The 21,522-nt window shown below is 37.5% G+C and overlaps 2 protein-coding genes across 2 annotated transcripts; one reads left to right on the plus strand and one right to left on the minus strand.

The window, feature by feature from the left end:
* Positions 1–335: 335 nt before the first annotated feature.
* Positions 336–860, minus strand: LOC124946276 (keratin, type I cytoskeletal 10-like). The gene has a single exon (XM_047486842.1). It carries the CDS (start codon positions 858–860, stop codon positions 336–338), a length of 525 nt encoding a protein of 174 aa, XP_047342798.1.
* An 18,476-nt stretch (positions 861–19,336) lies between these two features.
* Positions 19,337–21,108, plus strand: LOC124946278 (putative F-box/LRR-repeat protein At3g18150). Its single transcript, XM_047486843.1, has 3 exons — positions 19,337–20,386; positions 20,464–20,652; positions 20,740–21,108. Exons 1-3 carry the CDS (start codon positions 19,337–19,339, stop codon positions 21,106–21,108), a joined length of 1,608 nt encoding a protein of 535 aa, XP_047342799.1.
* Positions 21,109–21,522: the final 414 nt, after the last annotated feature.

A 21,522-nucleotide genomic window follows, 5' to 3' on the forward strand; every position in this document is an offset into this window, starting at 1 on the left:
TATACCACCTCATCATCAAAATTCCATTGGTCAAAGTACTTTGACCCTTAGTCAAAATAATTTGACCCAACAATTTCCCCCTTTTTGATGATGATGTTAAAACTTTACACAATTTAAGAGATAAACATCCATCCAATATAAGAAAGAGTCAAACTTGTTCACCAGTCTTACAGAAATAAGTTCCAAAAACCAATATTCAGAAACCAAGTTTAAAGAACCAAGTTCACAAACTAACTAACAGAAGATAGTTTAGGAGAAAAGAGATTATTGATTTTCCCTTTTCACGAGTGGGTCGATTTGGTAGTGAGATCATTGACAGTTGAATTCTTCACCAGTCAGAAGGTTTCGATAGGAGGGAGAGAACGACCACCACGATCACTTCCACCACTTCTACCACCACGATCACATCCACTGCTTCTACCACCACGATCACCTTCACTACTTCTACCACTATGATCACCGATGCGACCTCCGCCTCTTTTGATTGGCCTATCGTTATCATTACCGGTTGGCTTTCGCTTTGATCTGGTGCCTGTTGAAACACCACCACCTCTCCTGCCGCTATTGTCAACGCCTTGAGTAATGAGATTCTTCTCTTTCTCGGCAGCAACATTAGCATCTTCTTCAGCCTGAATCTTCTTTGCAAAGGAATCAACCTGTTCTAACCGCTCAGCATTAGCTCTGCTCATATTGCCTTGAATTTCCACCATTTGATTTCGAAGCAAGCTAATTCCATCCATAACTTCATTATGGAGTTCAACGACATTTTCCCTTTCACAGTCGATCAACGCTTTGTCGTCTAAAGAAGTTCTTTTCAAATTTGGTGTATGTCTTGTTGAGGGTATGAATATCGTACGCATTCCTCTTTAGTGTCTACTCCATCTCATTATGGGTTTTAAGAAGATCGAAAAATTCCTTCTTGTTTGCTTTCTGAGTCTTCATAATCTTTTCCATATTCGATTCCATTACAGCCATATTCTTCTGAAGAGTTGTCATCAATGATGTCATAGACTTCATAAGCTTCGTACCACCAGTAGATGATCCTTCATTAGATAAAATCTTTTGAGAATCTGCTGGAGCGGTCTGCATGGGACTGATATGGGTGTGAACTTGCATGAACTGCTCGGGTTCATCCTTCTTTAAATCACTTTCAGACTTTCCTTCTTCTTCATCATTAACAAAATCTTCACGTACCTTGTGAACCGGACTGGGCGACCCATCTGAATGATGAGGAAAATTGAGAACATCATCATGAATATTCGCATCATTGATATCAGGAAACGGTCGAGGCTTGGGTGATCCTAGAATGAAACATTGAGACAACGGAAGCCCTTCTGATGATTCATAATTTTAGCTTGTTCCCCCTCAGATGAGGAACTCTTCTCTGATTCCTTGTCTTTTGAGGGTTCCCTCTCAGATCTAGCTTCATTAGGCTGACTTACTTCAGCCTCCTTTTTTGGAGACGCCTCTACTTCAAGAACATGGGACTCCAACACTTCCTTTTCTTGGGTAACAAGAGCTTGAACGGGTTCCTTAAAAACTTATTCTTCTTCGATAATGGGATTGGATTGAACGGGTTCCACGATTTGCTCAATTCTGGGTTGAGCCATTAGACATTTTTCTTCAGCTGAAAAACTTCCCAATTCTATAAGAAGAGCAGCAGCTTGCTCATCTTCAGCAACATTATGATCATCAGATAAATCCATAAGTTCATCTTCATCTAAGGAACTTCCAAATGGACTAACCCCGGAGCAATTTGCTCCATGGATGTACCTAACAACGGTAGAAATGTAATCTTGCATAATCTCGTCTAGTCTTTTCAGAGCATTCCTCTCAAGATGATTGAAATTAGCTCTTCTGCTTGAAGAATCAGAAAGAGAGCTCTTCCTCTCAAATTTGCTTCAACTAGATCTTTTCTCTTAAGAGCTTCATAAACTTCCGATGTCTTAGCCCATTTCAGAACTCTCTTTTCAGTGTTGACTAGCTTCAACCATTGACTGCTTCTGCCTTTACCCTTGATGATCTCATCATACTTAATAGATATTCTGTTCAAGACTCAAGTATCAAAGATCTTGATCTTTTCAGCAACATTTATATTGGCCTGATCCATCATAAGATTGACAATGCAGGTTGCTTCACAAAACCTCCTCATTAGAGTTGGTTGCAACATCCTTCCCTTTTCCAATAACCTCAACAGTCTTTGGATTAGGCCTTGGTTCCCCAAACGTGATTCCAACAGCCTTTCTTGTGGAACACATTAACTCATGAGCAGAAAGGGGTCTAGCAAAGAGTCCTGGCGTGGGTTCTAACTGAACAAGCTTTCTAGTCACTACGGACTCTATTGGAACAAGATTGGAAATAGGGGGCTCTTCGACTGGTATAGAAAGGGCATTTTCAGATGCATCACCAGAAGAAAGGGTAAGAACTGCACCTTGCTCTGGTTGAAAAGAAACTGTAGCTTCAGCTGCTACAAACTCGGGTTCACGGACAGGAGATGAAGTCCTGTCAAGATTATCAATGTTTGGACCAATTGGCTCAAAAGTTGGCCCGACAACAGATTCCACAATAGGAATAGAAACAGATTTATCTTATTCCACCACAAGAAGATTAAATTTAGGCACTTTGGCCTGAGATTGAGATGGGGTTACCTTAGACGATACTTTCACAGACTTAGACGCCCTGGGCGCCTTTGATTTATCTCCTCTTGAAGCTGATGACTTAGCATGTTTTCTTAACTGACTCACAGCTGGAGACAAGGGAGACATTGGAATAGAAGCAAGTTGGACTGGACCTTGCTTAACTCGGGAATCGACTATTCTAGAGTCCTTCTTCGAAGAGCTTTTCATACTAGTGGAACTAACCTCTGATTCATTGATTGTTCTCGTTCTCTTAGCTCATGTCGACAGAATAGAAGTCGTTGGTTGCTTGGAACGAGTAACAGACTTTCTTCCTGTCTATTGGCTTGATGCTCCAAACAACGATTCCTTGTTGTTCTTCATTCGGACAAGGGTGTTGGCAACAGTGAACACATTATACACTCGGGTAGAGTTGATTGGCTCAGAATCCCCCATGGGGACCCCCAAATATTCTAGCAGACGACTATGTTGAGCAGCAAAACTCACACGTTCCTTGTTCTCTTGATTAATCGTTGCGCACAAGTTTATGAACAAGGTGGAGGACCAGTTGACCTGAATCCCTTTAGAAATAGCCGTCATATAGTCAAAACGGTCTTGACTATAGAGATGGAAAGAGTCTGCCTTCCCTTGAAGCGCTTTAGAAACCACATCATTCAGAAAAATAAAGTGGGGTTTGAGAGCTTTCTTACTCCCATTTAACCGAATCTCCAAACCGTCGGATGAGAAAACCGTCTTCATTTCTGTCGTGACTTCAGATGGCATAGAAAGGCTGAATGTGTGCCCCTCTGATGGAAGTTCGAAGAACTCCGCATAGGATGCTTCGTTGAAAGATATTTTAGTATCATTCACCATTGTAGTAATGGAATAACCGATCATCGTCGTAGATTTGAAAAATTCCATGTCTTCTTTTTCGTGGAATATGAACGGCCCTACGAGGTACTTTCTAAGACCGGAATATTCAAGGGATCGGAACATATCGATCACATCTTGCTGATCGAACGTATAGACGGAAGGGAAATTGACCTATAGAGTATAATGACCAAGTGTGATTCTCTTGTTGCCCATTTTGAAAGAATACGAACAGACACAAGATGAACAAGGGTTTCTTAGAGAGAAAATCGAACAAATCTAAGGTTCTTAAGAGATTTTGAGAGAGAAAAAACTTTTTTAATCTCATGCAGAATGTCCTTATATAGACTCCCAAGAGTCGCATAGGATAACCGTCATATTTCCTAGGGGTATGACCTATTCATTAAAATTAGACGTCCTTTCCAAGAAGTCATCATTATTCTAAGGGTATATTAGTCATTTTTTCTTAACTTGAAAGACACGTGTCTTCATGTTATTCGGAGATGACTATGTTTATGTTTGAGCGAGAAAAATTTAAACATCACAGCACATGAGACAACTGTCCTTGATCAGTCTAATACACACGTAATTAGACGTTTTTCTTACTACACCAATCTATGAAAACTAATCGTCTATTAGACGCATGGGTCTATTAGACGCAAGCATCTAATTACGTGTCTAACGTCTATTAGACGTCGGCGTCTAATTACGCATGAACAACACGTATTAGACGTGTGTTTGGTTAGACGTGAGCATCCACTTGCTCTTGTCATAAAAACGTCTAACGTATACGTCTAACCGCGCAGGTTATTAACCAAGACACATAGACTTAGATGCATAGAGTGTAAGTAAAAATACATCTAAGTACATGCTATTTCTCTTAGACGACCTCGTATAATAGACCAATTAAGGTATTTTGTCTACGTGTATCTTTATTTTCATAATAAATTTCCCTCTCACTTTGTGCAAGAACAAAATGAATAAACAAATGTTTTGAGATCCTTAAGACCAAAAAAATATTTTTTTAAAACATAAAAACACTTAGTCCTTTGGAATGGCAATGCCATTGTTGATCTCCTAAAATGTATACTCAGAAGAGTATGCTCCATGCTTCCTTCCTGCAGCTCTCCTATATCACCTACACAAGAAAATATTTACAAACTTTGGTACCCACATTCAATTGGGTCCTCGATCAATCAATCCCTTAGGAATCTATATTTAAGTGATTCTGATGGATTTCCCATTTTGTGTTGTGATTAATGCGTATGATTTTGGCTTAGAAGACGCCTTCCTGCTAGCCACTGATCCTTTAGCTTTTAAAGATGATTTTCTTTTAAAACTCCTTGACTTTGAGTCAGGTTTTAGATTTCTAGACTTTTTGGCTGCATCTAACTTATTTTTCAGCCAGCTAATAGTCGGCGGAACATAAGTAATTTCATTCTTCAAAGCTACCTCTTCATGAATCGGATCAGATTCAGTATCAGTCACACTCCCTTTGACAAAACTCATTGGCTTAAGCTTGTCAGTTGCTGAGTTTGACTTTTTGCATGACTGGTTTGAGTCATTGCCATCAAATCCTAAACCGGATCTAGATCTAGCAAGTTTCAACAGACTAATCTGATATTTGACAAATTCACCAGACCTCGTCCAAGCACTAACAACATAGATTAACCTTTAGTTTTTAGAAGAAAGAGTTTGAATTTGTTCTTTGAGCATCTCATTTTCGGATGAGATCTCTATTACGTTCTTTTCAAAAACATTTGGTTCTTGAGTTTGAGATAAAATCGGTTGAGACACCTTAGATTAAGATTTTGTTTCATTTAGGGATTCTACTAGCTTTCTGTACTCTATGACCATGTCATCTAGTGCAGCTACTAGTTGTTCCCTTGAAAACTTTTTAGAGGAGAAGTATATTACCTTAGTTTCTTGGGTATCTTCTTATTCTTGTCTTGCCATGAAGCAAACCATATCTTCTTCATCACTATCGCTGGATGTGAAGTAAGAATCAAGATGGTTTCGTCTACTCTTCCCGTCCCCTGCCATAAGAGCATTCAACTCCTTTTCATTGTCATTTTTTTTTTCTCTTCACGCTTAGGCTTCTGACATTCTGATTGGTAATGACATAAAATGCCACTGTTATAACACTTAACATTAGCTTTGGATTTCTTATCATCATTAGAATTTGAAGAGCTTGAGTTAGAGTTGCTCTTCTTCATGAAGTCACCAAACTTCTTCACAAAGAGAGACATAGCATCACTGCTAAGTTGTTGAGCTGCAGTCTGCACATCAGGAGCGGTAGGAGGCTCTTCAGCGGTCACCAATGCTTTGGAAATGATAATGGATGTGGATTGATCTTCTTCGATCTCTGAGTTGAACTCGAACTCATAGGCTTTAAGATCAGCAAACAAATGAAAGAGAGAGATTTTGTTGAGGTCTATGGATTCCCTCATGGCCATCGTCTTTATATCCCATTCCCTTGGAAGAGAACGCATGACCTTGATAGCAATCTCCTTGTTGTTATAGGTCTTGCCGAGAATAGATAGAGTGGAGATAACTTGGCTGAACCTTGTTTCAAACTCGTTCATCGTTTCTCCGGAACATATTTTAAAACTGTCAAACTGTTGAGTAGCAATCATAATCTTATTTTCTTTTATTTGCTCATTGCCTCACACAGTTGGGTAAGTCTGTCCTAGATCTCCTTGGCAGTATCACACTCGATGATGTAGTTGAACATACTGTCATCAAGAGATCTGTACAAGACATCTAAAGCCATGTTGTTGACATTGTTCTTCCTCTTGTCTTCACTGGTCCATTCAGATTTCTCCTTATCGATCTTGATAGGACCATCTGTGATAACACTCCACATATCGTCATGAAGAGAAGAAAAGATGAGCACGAACTCTCTTCTTCCACACGATATAGTTTTCTCTTAAGAATGTGGGGGATTGCAGTAGCACTAGAATCTTTGGTTATGATTGACATTCTTAGTAAAAGCTTGAGAATAGAAACAGGGATCTGATACCAATTGAAAGGATTGGCGTAATTGATAGAGACGGGGGTCTGGCTATTGATGACGGCTTCGGATAAACGACTTGATAGAAATCATGTTAGGGATTTAAATCACTTTATATTCTTCACAAACCCTTACAAACTCTTGAACGATTCAAGTGCAGAAACGTTTGCTCAAGTTTGAAGTTAAGAACCAAAGAATGAGAAGATGACAGAATCTAAATCACACAAAGAGTTGTTTATGGATGTTCAGAGCAAAACTATCCTATGTCACCCCTTCTTATAACTACCGGAAGGATTCACTATACGTTTCTTAGAATCAAATACCGTTGCACGACTAGCTCACTGTTGAACAGAACAGACTTTGTTCAACTTACAATATATTGATGAATATCACTCAACTAAACAATACTTTGATTATATCTCTCTTTTGATATACACACAGTAAAGCAAGAAAGCACTTCGTGAGTAAGTTCAATAGTTCGTTTGATTGTTCTTAGTGTCAGTGATTATTCTTCCGTTGTACAACAGACTCTGAGCACCAGGATCGTGGCCGTACTAATCTGGTAGTGCGCCAAATATTCTTTTTGGATATTCTTGCAGGAAACAAGTAGTGAGAAGAATATTTGCTTATGTGGCATTAGTTAATTGGTTACAACTGGCTATCGTACTGATCTGCACTGAAAAGTAGAGCAGGAGTAGCATACAGCTAGTTGATCATGGGTAGACGGATGTTAGCTTCAAGCAACTGCTTAAGCATGGCATTAAATGTTTTTCACTTAGACTAACAAGTCTAATAAAATTAGACGTCCACGTCTAATACCAGGATCCATTAGACCACCTGGTCTAATGGGATTAGACGACACGTTTAATTACTGTTCCCTTCAGACTAATCTGAAGGAGTTAGACTTCACGTCTAACTACGCTTCCCTTCAAACTAATTTGAAGGAGTTAGACTGCACGTTTAACTATGTATCTGTTAGATTGAACGTCTAACTATGTATCTGTTAAACTACACGTCTAACTACATCTATTAGACTGCACATCTAACTACATATCTATTAGACTACACGTCTAACTACGTTTGTTAGACTGTACGTCTAACTAGGTCGGTTAGACTACACGTGTAACTACGTATCTGTTACGTCTAACTACGTATCCGTTAGACTGCACATCTAACTACGTCTGTTAGACTACACGTCTAACTACGTATCTGTTAGACAGCACGTCTAACTACGTATCTGTTTGACTACATGTCTAACTACGTTTGTTAGACTACATGTCTAACTACGTCTGTTAGACTACACGTCTAACTACGTATCTGTTAGATTGCACGTCTAACTACGTCTGTTAGACTACACATCTAACTACGTATCTGTTATACTGCACGTCTAACTACGTCTGTTAGACTACACGTCTAAATACGTATCTGTTAGACTGCACGTCTAACTCAATGCGTCTAATAGCCAATAAGTCTAATGAACCTCATTCAGATTTAATCTAATATAGCATGTTTTCGATACACTTGCACCAAAAACAATTAGATGGCTTAGTTTAAGTTTTATACCAACTCATCATCAAAATTCCATTAATCAAAGTACTTTGACCCTTAGTCAAAATAATTTGACCCAACAGACTTGGTTATGGTTATCCTCGATTCTAAAAATTATATTTGTTAGGAACATTATAGATTGGTCACGAAAAACTGGCGGCCAATTCTTTGATGATGTTCCCGAGCAATTCTTAGGCGCCACATTGGTGCAATTGAAACTCTAGGAGAGGAGGATTTCTTCTGTGCTATTCGTGAGGTCGTCGCGCTATCTGAAAAAATTATATAGACGTTAACTATTGTCTGTTTTTATAGATCTGAAGAGGAACTCTCTTTGTGTCCTATTATTTCTTCATTCTCTTGTCTCAAAGAAATCTTTAGAGGTTACCTACGCTTTGGCGAGCCTCTATCGCGTCGAATCTCGGTCATTCAAAACGGCGACGAAGCCAGAGAAAAGCGTTATTAGAGGTGATGATGTCCAATCGAGAAGAATAGAGAACGCCTCTATTCTTCCGGTGGAATCCAGAAAGCTTCATACAAATGACAAGGCGACAAGATTATAGGTGACTCTAAGGCGTGTGTGGTCGTCTTCGTCTACTATGGAGAAGTTTTAGAGCATCGGTGGCATCGGGATGGAGCGAACGACAAACAGAGGAAGATGGCGAGCGTTGTTTCAACTTTTCATAATTTCTGAATTCTTGAAGTTCCAGGGTGCATTCAGTTTAACCCATGGACTTCTTAAATGTTTAAAATTGTCTGGGAAGTTTAAATCTGGAATTAATTCTTAATTCAAAATTATCTAGGCCCTTGGACATTCAGCCTTGTGCAATTTTAATCATAACTTCCAAAATTGAATTATTTTCTGAGAATTTTAATTCATTTGACTCCTTGACTTTTTTGAACGTTCAATTTGGCCTTCCAACTTTATATTCATCCAATTTTGGATTTAAAGTTTCAATTTTCAACTATTGGGGAAAACCTTTAGGGCTTATTTGGATTCCTCTTATGCCAAACAACATTGTTCTTTATATTAGAGCTTTCAAATAATTTAATAAAAATTCTAAAGATTTAGGAATGACCTTCAAACAAAACTAATATTATTATATAATTTTTGGGGCCCGTTTGTAAAACGGCTTATTTTGGAACGCTTATTTCAGGAGCTCTATAGCCTGCAAAATTATGAAATTTTCGCAGTAGGTTCATACAAATATGTTTGACCTCCCTGAAAAGTTTCAAAATTTTCAAAACACATTCAGAAAAAAGCTTGTTTTATCAAAGTCATATCGGGTGTCTCGTAAGCCCTAAAAAGTTCCGTAATCGAGAGCAAAGTGCTTTTAAAAATATGTTAGACATGCACAAGAACTCACGAGATTTTCTAACTCTTTTGGGAAAATTCTCAAATTAGGTATACTTTGGGCTTCGATTCCCCCTTTTCGTTTTTCTTTAATCCACATTCTCATGAATTGGAAAAGTCCTTCATGTGCAATGATTCATAGTCTATCAATAAGCAAACATTCAAACAAATTAGCAAATGCGAGAATTTACATTGTGATTCATATGTGTGCCTAATGAGCGTATTCGAGGATCCATTTCATTTTCTTTAAGTCTAAGAATATCTAACGAGAGTTCAAAATCACATTTGGACTAAGCATAGGATATCACATTAAATATACTTATGACACGATAAATGGTCATTTAAGGATTTTAATGACTTAATGCTAACCTTCATTGGGATCTAATCGAGAGTTATGATTACACCTTCTAAATTAGAGACAAGGTTAGGGCACACAAAAACAAATGAATTCTGAACTCAGAATGTAATTGTGAAATGTACATTCACAAACTACATAGGAGTAGAGACTATCCCACAAGATAGGCATATAGGAGATAGTTGCTTCGACCCTTTTCCCTAAATTCTCTACTTTATTTCTTTAGTTTCTTTGTAAGTAAACTAAAGTGGAGATTCTTAAAGTCAACCAAATTATTACGTTTTGAACACGTACTAATCTGGAACCTGTACGGGCTAAGGATGAAAATATCTATGATATAAAACTTCACTTTAGTTCCTTATCTCAAACGGATAGGATAACTCCTATCTACTATTCATGAGATTCGAGAGGAAGATAAGTTACGAGATTCTATAGCATAAATTTTATAGAATAAACTTTTTCTAAAAGTGCAAATGTTGTGTTTACTATTTAAGTACTTCGATGTGTCCCCTCCATGGGCGAAGCACTCGAAAGGATAGGTAAGGCATGAGACCGACCCAACTTTGGATTGCACAAAACGCTTAAAGACGAAGCATTCAACTGGATAAATCATTCTTAGGATTAGATCTTTCATGCCCTAAAATAAAAGACGTTAGGTGGACTCCTAAAATTGGTTGATGCATAGGATAAGAGAAAATCACGTGTATAGAAATATATTTTATGGGGCGTTGTTAGGAAAAAGGAGAATTTCGTGAGGGGACGAATTAAATGTGTACAATCATTTTTCTAGTTCGGCATTTAAAATGACTAGAATCAAGTTCAAAGAACATCTATGTTAGGATCGAGATCGCCCTTGGAGGACCGGGGTTCCGGTTTGGAAGGGTAACCGCTTACAACACAATGCACGCTCTAATTGGTGATATTCCGGTTAAAGACTAAAACCGTTTCTTAACACCGCATAAGCTGTCACAGACTCTTGAACCGGGTTCAAGGGCGGAAATGTCTATTTCAGCTTGACAAGCAACACACAAGATTTGGATGATGTTTATAAGGGATCGGTTAGAGAGGATGGATAGACCGGTTTGGTTAAGAAGTCAGATTATGTTTCGGTTTGGTTTGAGGGGAATGACAGTTCTGTTTAGAAACTATAAGCAAGAAATAAAGAAAATGACACGAGACAAGATTTTTATGGATGTTCGGAGCAAACTCTCCTATGTCACCCCTTCTTCTCAGATGATGAGAAGGATTTCCACTAACTTTGAATGTTACAACACTCACACAATGTCGAACGAGTCTTAATCGCTACTCTCCGATTACACCACTTCACTCTGATGTAATACAATAACTTAATACAACAATAATGCTTTTAAGAATTGAAACTACTATTTGGGATCGCGCATGAGATTTCCTTTTACTATTGTATGTTCAATTCTCTCTCTTGTATATTGTGGAACCGTGTTTAATGAAGAGCCTTCGTCTTCCTTTTATGGTGAGAAATATCCTAACGGTTATCTTTTTCTCTCTCCGTAGGATTGGTCATTCTGAGGCCACACCGGTTCAGAGATGTTGCATGCACGTTTCACCTTTCTAACACTTGGCAACGATATGTGCACCGGTCAGGTTTTGATGACGTGAGTGGCTTGCAGTTTTGGACATATGACAAGCATGCACGTTCCGGCTGCCTGATTCAGATCTTGCTTCGGATCTTGGATAATCAAATCATCATTGTTTTTATGGCATGCTTCTGGTCTGGATCTTATCTTCTTGCATATTTCCGAGAAATCTCTATCTCGTCATATTGCGTCATCTTATTTCAAAGCTTCCGGTTGAACTTTACGTAATGTATGAGCCGGCTGGAATTGAGAGATAATTGCTAGTCAGTCCGGTTAGAGTATTGTAACCGGTTCCTCTTGATCATGTCTTGATCATTTGGACCTGATTACTTTGGTATGTTCTCCAGCCGGTTTATGCGGCTTGATCTGTACCTGCACATGAAGATTTAGATTTATTAAGTTCTCTGGCCGGTTAAAATTAACCTACTTAATTTTTCTAACAATACTTACTTAACTTTTCTAACAATCTATAAAATTAACTCAAATTAAAGTCAAAAACTTAAAATTTTGTGTCTTTCAATTTCAGATATTTATTTTGGGATTGTTTTGCTATCATGTTTGTACCTTTTTCTTATATATTGAATTTTGATGCAACATGACTATAACATAGACTCATTACTATCAACAGAATAATGTATAACTAAGACACATAAGACTAGAATTATTTATAGAAGCATATTAAGTTTGAATTCATAATCAAATGTAAATGTATTATTTTTAATAAAATAACCGAGAATTAATAGTATATCATCAAAATATGGGCCCAAGAAATATAATATTTTGTCTTTTCCCAAGTCATTAAACACCGAACCAATGAAACCATATTTTTTTACTTGCGTATTTTAATGACGTTACTTTATCATTCTCGGTTTCGATTTTGGAAAATTAAGTAATGACTCTAAAAAAATTATAAGTTTTTAAAGAATGAAAGAAAAAGAAAACACACTATCGAGCTTTATCATTTTTGGTTTCTCATCTCACTATTTTCGATATTCAAGAGAAAGGTAAGTGTAACATCTAAAAACGGTCGACATCTTAAAATGTTTTTTCGACTTGATAGTTTTTACCTTCCTCTCGATTCTAAGTGGGATGACAAACCAAAATGATATGTTAAATTAGATTTTAACTTAATGTCGATTTCATTAAATCTCGTGACTTACTTTCCTCTTGAACCTCGTAAAATGAAAAGAGAACTTTATCAAAAGTTGTCTCGTCTAAAATGAGGTGAGGAACTGAAATATAATTTAATGATATCGATTATATTAGTTTTGACTTTTTAGAGTCGTCACCCAATTTCTATTTAAGAACTTTAGAAATAAAATATTTTGTATTCTCAAACGCGAATAAAAGTGATTCCAATCAAGCTTCGGTTTATGATTACACGTGAGAAATGACAACAGTGATATGTCTCTTGTGCCCATCTGTTAGACTATCTTATATTAGTTGATATTCTATTATTATATATTATTAAATGGGCCGGAGATACAGTCCATTAGGTTATAGAATGTTCATGTGTATATATACTCTACACAAACCCTATTTAGGGTTAAGAATGAAATTACATTTGACATGGTATTAAAGCTTATCTAAATATTAAACCCTACCCAATATTTTGTCTAATCAACGCCGATATGTCAAACGGTGATGATATTTCCGGCGTCTTCGACGTGGAGTTGCAGTCTTCTGGCGGCCCGGCCGCGGAGACGAGTTTCGCTCAGTAGCTTGCGACGTTGCTGCAGCAAGAGGCGTTCGGTGGAGCTGCTGGTTCGGTTCGTACAGGCACGGCTGGTGGAAGCCAGCCTCCGAAGGACCCATTTTTTTAGTAGTACTGATTTTCCCGGTGTTGTTATTACTCTTGTTATTTTGAAAGATAATAATTATGTTGAGTGGTCAAAATCGTTTCGTTTATCTTTGGTGGCTCGTCGTAAGATGGGTTATTTAAATGGTACAGTGGTGAAACCAGAGGGTGATTTGGCACGATTGGAGGATTGACATGTTGTTCAGGCAATATTAGTTCAATGGGTATTAAACACCATTGATCCAAAGTTGCGTGGTGAGATTCCTTACTTTAATGAGGTGGGCCCTTTATAGAATCTTCTTGAGGAGCATTATGCTGTTTCAAATGGAACCCGTCAGAACTCTTTTCTTCGTAAATTGTCTTCTTGTAACTAGTCCGCGACGATGTCCATCTGTTCTTACTTTGGGGCATTACAACGCATATGGGTGGACAAGCTTTCTTATTTCCTCTTCCGATATGTGAGTGTGGCAGGCCCCCGACACAATTGTAGAGTTTATGTGATACAGAGCATTATCATCAGTTTTTGGGGGGCTTGAGCTCTAAGTATTCTGCTATATTGGCGTAGAAACCCCCACCCACGTTGAATAGTGCTTATCAAACGCTTTGTGAAGCTGAGGATGCCCGTAATGCTGATCAGAAGGTCGTCTCGCATGAACTCTTTACTTTATCTTCTCGCCCTTCTAATGTGGTTGATAAATCAAAGTTTGTGTGTTCTCACTATAAGAAACCGTGACATGATGTTGCTAACTGTTTTGATAAGCATGCGTTTCCGGAGAGGTTTCTTGAGCGACAACATAAAGGGTGAGGTGGTGATCTCAGGCGCAAAGGCGCGACAGTTGGAGGTGCGTAGGCTGCTACCGTAGTTCCGAGTTTCGTTAGAGGCTTTGATGCGGGTTCAGCTGGTGTGCAGGGTTTGGTGGCACAGCCCCCTTCACCCCAACATGGTTCATTCCCTATTCCTGGTTTGACTCCCACTTAGTGGTAGAATCTCCTTCACCTAGCTGGTAACGATTGTTCTTGCACTGATCGTTTGAGTGGTAAGTATCATTTATCTTGGATTATTGATTTAGGGGTTACCTTACATGCCACTAGGGTCCAAGAATTTTTAGTTGATTGCTTTGTGGGGACGGAGTGTCCCATTTCTCTACCCGATGGTAGCATTGTTACTGCTCATATACGGGGTTCTATGTACTTATCTCCTGAGATTACTCTAAAAAATATTTTATTTGTCACATCTTTGACTTGTAACTTGATTTATGTTACTCATTTGATTGATGATTATCATGGTGATATCTCATTCTCATCTGATTTATGTACTTTTCAAGACCGCAGTACTAGGAAGGTGATTGGAGCAGGTGAACGAAGGAGGGGTCTCTACTACTGGTGCAATGTTTTGATGTCACTTTTTGTGTGCTCAATTGAGAGTCTGTGGATTTGGAACAGTAGGATGGGGCATCCTTCAAACAGTGTGCTGCAACATTTACCTGGTATTAGTGTTACTCGTGATTCTCCTAGTGTTAGCCCTTGTGATATCTATCATCAGGCCAAATAGTCTAGGAGTATTTTTTGATTTAGTACACTGTGACCTTTAGGGTCCTTATTTTATTCCCTCCTTTAATGGAGCACGTTATTTTCTTACTTTGGTTGATGATTTTAGTCGAGTTGTGTGAGTAGTTCTTTTATTTACTAAAATTAAAGTTTTCACTGTCATTATAAAGTTTATTTTTATGGTCAAAAGACAATTTGGAGTTGATATTAGATATGTAAGAACTGACAATGTAACAAAATTTAATTGTTTGAAATCTTATTTTTCCGAGGCTGGTGTATTATTTCAAACTTCTTGTGTGCATACTCCTCAACAAAATGGTAGAGTAGAGAGGAAACATCGACATATCTTGAATGTTGCACGGGCTGTCATGTTCCAGAGTTCTATTCCTATTAAGTATTGAGAGGAATGTGTTCTTACTGCATGCTACTTGATAAATAAGACTCCTTCTTGTGTTTTGGGCTTTTGTACTCCTTATAAGGTGTTATATGATACCTCTCCCACTCTGTCTAACGTGCGTGTTTTTGGTTGAATCTGTTATGCCTTTGATTTACACTCTCGTCGTGACAAGTTTTCTAGTTGTAGTCGTAAGTATGTGTTTTTGGGTTATCCCCTTGATATGAAGGGGTGGAGGTTATTGGATTGGGAAACTAAGGAGGTTTTTGTGTCTCGTGATGTTGTTTTCTATGAAAATGAGTTTCCTTTTGCCCTTGTGGATTGTCCTGTCTCTATTTCTCCCATTAGTGTTGTGGAGGAGGCACCAAACCAGGTTTCGGTAGTTGAGTTCATGGTGTATGATGAGCTAGAGAGGGCTTTGGGCGAAGAGGTTGGTGCACAGGATTCAGTGAAGGAGACTAATGTGCAGGGCTCTACTGAGGAGCATGGTTCGCCGGTTGTGCAGAAGGCGAGCGAGTCTAGCGTTGAACAGTCGCAGTCGAGCGTCAAGCAGCCACAGTTGGGCAAAAGTATGAGGAATCAGACTCCTTCTTGGTTGACTGATTATATTATCCCCCCCTTCAACATCATTCATCTGGCTCCGACCCTTCCTCAGGTACTCGGTATCCTCTTGCACATCATTTGAGTTATGATTTATTCTATGTTAATCATTGGAATTTTTTGGCTTCCATTTCTATAGGCGTTGAGCCTAAATCTTTCAAACAGGCCTCTCGTGATCCTAGATGGCGCGCAGCCATGCAGAGTGAGATACGAGCCTTGGAGGACAATGGAACGTGGAGTTTGGAGGATTTACCTCAAGGGAAGAAGGCAGTGGGCAGTCGCTGGGTCTACAAGATCAAGCACAATTCTTATGTGTCAATTGAGCGCTTGAAGGCACGTCTGGTTGTCTTTGGCAACCATCAACTTGAGAGGATTGACTACTCTGAGACCTTTGCTTCAGTTGTCAAAATGAGTACTATTCCGGCCTTTCTTGCAGTTGCTGCTGTTCAGGGTTGGCACTTGCACCAGATGGATGTGTATAATGCCTTTCTCCATGGTGATCTGATAGAGAAAGTATACATGTGCCTACCACCAGGTTTTGAGTTCGGTCATACCAATAAAGTGTGTCGCTTGCGTAAGTGTCTCTATGGACTGAAACAGATGCCTTGTTGTTGGTTTTCCAAACTGACAACTGCCTTGCATTCTTATGGTTTTAATTAGTCTCGTTCGGATCATTCTCTGTTTTCCTTTGTGAGTAGTGATGTTGTCTTACATGTCTTGATATATGTGGATGACATGATAGTATCAGAGAGTGATTTGGGGACACTAGAGGTTAGAGGCCTTCAAGCAATATTTATCATCATGTTTTCATATGAAGGACTTGGGGGATCTGAAGTACTTTCTGGGAGTTGAGGTTTCTAGGAGTGTTGAGGGCATTTCTTTGTGTCAACCAAAATACGTTTTAGATATTATTTTCGAGTGTGGTTTTCTGGGAGCTAAGTCTGCTGGTTTTCCTATGGAGCAGAATCATAAGTTGGGGGAGTTAGTGAGTGCGCAGATGGAGGATCTGGAGAGCTATCGACAGTTGGTGGGGAGATTGATATATTTGTCTTTCACAAAACCTTATATAGCTTACTCTATACATATATTATCTCAGTTTATGCATGACCCATTACAGGATCACTATCATGCAACATTACTGGTTGTGAGATATTTGAAGAATGCCCTAGGACATGGTATACTCTTGAGGAGTGATTGTGATCTTCGGTTATCTAGATGGTGCGATTCGGACTGGGCATCCTGTCCCAAGTCTCGCAGATCGGTTACTAGGTGGTTGGTGTTTCTTGGCTCTTCTCTCGTGTCATGGAAGTCCAAGAAACAGCCAACTGTGGCCTTATCTTCCACTGAGGCTGAGTATCGATTTTTAGCAGCTTTGATTTGTGAGTTGAAGTGGCTACAAGGGGTCATGGTGTTCCTTAGAGTATCTCAATCGGGTATGCATGTGTACTCAGACAGCCAATCAACTCTTAATATGGCTCAGAATCCAGTGTTTCATGAGCGTAGCAAGCACATTGAAGTGGATTTACATTTCTTACGGGATCATATCTAGGATGAGACTATTGTTGCTTCCCATGTTCCCACGACTTCTCAATTGGCTGATATTCTCACTAAGCCTCTTGGGAAACAATTATTCGGCCATTTTAGATCCAAGTTGGGCATCTGTGATTTGCATGCTCCAACTTGAGGAGGGCTGTTAGACTATGTTATATTAGTTGATATTCTGTTATTATATATGATTAAATGGGTCGGAGATACGGCCATTAGGTGATAGAATGTTCATGTATATATACTCTACACAAACCCTATTCAGTGTTAAGAATGAAATTACATTTGACACCATCAAATGATGGTCTCTATTATAAACTTTAGCCATTTTATACAAAATATTTCTTTTACACTTCGTTTATTTAATTTACCCCAGAATATGTGTTTAAGGATAAATCCCACACATAATAATGCGACTAAATGTTTGTATCAAACTATTCTTAGGGCATGCATCTAAGTTGTCGTCATGATACATAAAAATAAATAGGTAAAATCGAGATGAATACTTATAGACGAAGGTGTGATGTCAATAATACCAACCATTTTTAATAGCTTAAGTATGATGATAGATAAATTTTAAAACACCTTCCCAAGCCTAAAACGCAGTTATTCACCCAATCAAAAATCCTTTAAGCTCCCCTAGATAATGGCGGATTCCCCATTTCTCCTCCCCGCTCTACTCTTGTATATCATCCCTAAGTGCTAACTCCTTTGGCCCATGGCCCAATTTGACCTTTTTATGTTTAATTTCGTGAATGTCCTTTTTATACTTCATCATCTTCTTGGGATGAGAGGTCGTTGAAATCTTGCTCCTTGTATTCCTATGAACCTGTGGCTTCAAACTGTTTATTAAACTGTGGTAACTAGCGATTTTAGATTTCTTAAAAAAACTGATCTCTAATAGTTGAAGAAATTGATTCTTCACTTGTTGTTGATGAACAAGGAAAAAGAAAACGGGTCTCATATCCCCAACTACACATTAGACTTGGTTTGAATTGACCGGTTAAATATGTGTGTTGTTATTATTTTTTAATTACTGCAAAATAATTAAATAGAATAAATACTAACAATATATATTTTTAATTTATTTATTTGGTTTATTTTATTTAATTTGTTCATTTATATTTATAATATTATATTTTATTTATTTAAATATACCGAAATTTAATTATTTTAGAATTCGGTTGATACGACACCGCTTCTAAATTAATTATTTATTTTTAAACCCGTGCAATGAGCCAATAAATATTTTCAGAAAATAATTTGTTGGCTTGATATTATTTAAAATTATAAATTGAGGGGTAAAAAATAAGTGTCTACGTTAAGCTTACGAATTGGATTCGAACCAATATCACCGAAGTTAACAATGTGTGCTAGTTCTCTTTAGATCGTGTACATTTCTTCCGAAAAAAATATTAACGTCGCAATAACAGATAACATATGTTTATGCAAGGGCACGTGTCGTTTTAAATCTCATAAGATAGACATGTGCGACCAATAGCTTACGTAAGGCAATTTTTTATTAATTTAAAATTGCTGAAGATTTTTTTAATCTAATCCTAGATTCACTATTGAAACTCATAAATAATGTGACGACATTACATTGAAAATAAAAGATGACGCAAGAAAATATTTATATATATATATATATGTGAAAAGAAAAATATATTGTGAAAACCATTAGAAGCAGCAGGTCATACAATCTTTTTTATCAGGTATTACTGACCACCTAATATTTCTTTCTTGTGTTTTCTTATATAGAAATTGACTAATATTTTCATGTCTGGTTGATCAAAGTAGTACATTATTGAAGGTTTTAGATAGAAGATTTTTTCATAATTTTTGTGTTCTTCTATCAAATTAAACGTATAATCCTAAATTTACTAATATCCTACAAATTATCATTACACGTGTCAAATCTCTATCTCTTTAATATTAATTATACATAATTTGGAGATTATGACTATGTTTAGATAATAATAATTTTACTAAACATTGTGTTTTAACAATCTTTGAGCATGTTGATAAATAAGTCTGACTTAATTACATATTTCTGTAATCAGTTGAAGCACTGTTTTTTCTCAAGATGGTGAGAAACAAAAGTCCAACCAATGAAGATGACAAAAGTGGAGCAACATCAAAAAAGATTGCACGAGAAAGGGTTGATTACATTAGCCAAGTGCCGAGAGCAATTCTGCATCACATACTCTTATTTCTTCCTTTTGAGTACTGGATAATTTTGGGCATGGTTTCAAAACAATGGCAAGATCTTTTGAGTGAAACTCCAGTTGTTATTCTAGATGAAAATGAGATTGTTTCGAAAATGAAAAGACAAGTTCGCTGCGTATTACATGAAGACCAATTTCGAAGTGATGAGCTTGATGAATTCAAACGCAGATTTGCAGAGTTTGTCAACCATGTTTTATTTAATCACTCTAGTTGTCTCATAAAATATGCACGATTATCGCTTCAATATGAACCTAGAATAATATATGCCTCAAATGTTAAGAATTGGGTTCACTTTTTTATGACAAGAGACATAGAGATGCTCGAGTTGAGCTTCTCATCAACACCAAACGTGTACTGTGAACTAGAAGGTTTGGAAGTGAGGCGCACAACGACAGCACAAACTTTTGAACTTCCTCATCAGCCTTTTCAGCCCAAATTTACAAGTTTCATTTTGAACTTCTGCAAACTTAAAGCATCTAGATTTGGCTCTTTCATGAACTTAAAAGCGCTATACTTGACAGATGTGGACATTCTAGACTGTTCTATTGGAAAATTTGTTTCAAAATGTCCAGTCCTCGAAGATTTATACTTGGAGAGGTGTTCTGTAACCGATAAATTCTTCGTTTGTAAGAAAGATCTGAAAATCAAACATTTGAATTTGCTCAATTGTTTGACAGAAAAGTGGGACGTTTATATGATTGACATATCTGTTCCTCAATTGACGAACTTGTTGATCATAGGAAAATACCTCAGTAGTTCAACCATAAGAAATACTACCAATTTGGTAGACTGCTCAATCGACATCCACGGACGATTTTCAGATATGGAACAGGGAAACTTTCTAACTTTGATGATGATAAATTTAAGAAATTGCAAGACTCTAGCTTTAAGTAGCTGGTGTGTTCAGGTAAGTTTATTAAGTTCATATTTTACTATTACCATGATTATTTATTTATTAACGTTTTCTTCTTTTTGTTGATAAAGATTCTTCCAACGTTAGATATTGAATTAAGTCAACAACTACATGGGTCATTCACCAAATTGACAAGCTTAAGGGTTGCTGTCGGTTATGTGAAACAAGAACTACCTGGAATAGTCATGTTATTGCAGAGTTGTCCTTGTCTTGAGAGCTTGATGTTGGAGATTAATCATAAGGCTAAAGACATCTTTTTTGTAAGGGCAGATCATAATTCAGAATGCTTTTTAATTTTTATTTTACTCTACAACTCCTAACAATCTGAAATTTATATGATTATACAGTTGAGGTTGGTTAATGACACGATTGAGTCATTTGAACCGGAAGCTTTTCTCTTCGAAGAGGATAACTATCTTGAGAATCAGACTCAAGACATCTTTTGTCTACAAAACAGACTCAAAGTTCTTAAAATATACGGGTTCATGGGACGAAACAAGGAGATACATCTAATAGAGTTTCTACTCAGAAAGGCACTAGTGTTGGAGAATTTAGTCATATACCATGATTTGCCAGATGAATGTGAAACTCGAGAATCACCCCCAAGTGTTCGTGAGTTGCACAAGCGACGCATGTTGCAAGCACTGCTGGATTTACCGAGGGCATCTTCTGTTGTTCAAGTTTATGAGGAAAAAATTGAGTTTGGGGATGATTAGTGAAAGAGTTGTGTTTGTTTATGCATGTATGCATGCTAGTTCTATGTTTTAATTTGAAATGTTAAGACTTGTTAGAACAAATAGTAATTCATAGATCTTACCTTGATAATTTGATTTTCATGAAACATGCTTGTTTGGTTAGATATTACAATGTTTAATTTTATGATTTAGTTTTTTTCAGAATTATGCATGACAGATTCTTTACATTATTATTGATATATATATATATAACACAAATCTCACACCTTCACTAGTGGAAATGCATCATTAGCGAATACAGAAACCGTCGTTAAAAGCTATTACGCCATTACAAAAAAATATCAGAAACGGCGAATATAACTGTCGCAATTCATAGCTGAAAAACAATGACTTTTAGTGACGACAGATCCCCATTAGCGTAGCTGACAGTTAACA

The sequence above is a fragment of the Impatiens glandulifera genome, chromosome 7 (assembly GCF_907164915.1).
Source record: "Impatiens glandulifera chromosome 7, dImpGla2.1, whole genome shotgun sequence".
NCBI lineage: Eukaryota > Viridiplantae > Streptophyta > Magnoliopsida > Ericales > Balsaminaceae > Impatiens > Impatiens glandulifera.

Excerpts from the sequence above, each read along its gene's own strand:
- LOC124946278 (XM_047486843.1), top strand. The coding sequence starts at position 19,337 with ATGGTGAGAAACAAAAGTCCAACCAATGAAGATGACAAAAGTGGAGCA. Across the intron at positions 20,387-20,463 it reads TAAGTAGCTGGTGTGTTCAG|ATTCTTCCAACGTTAGATAT; the intron begins GTAAGTTTATTA and ends TTGTTGATAAAG. Across the intron at positions 20,653-20,739 it reads AGGCTAAAGACATCTTTTTT|TTGAGGTTGGTTAATGACAC; the intron begins GTAAGGGCAGAT and ends ATGATTATACAG.
- LOC124946276 (XM_047486842.1), bottom strand. The coding sequence starts at position 860 with ATGCGTACGATATTCATACCCTCAACAAGACATACACCAAATTTGAAA.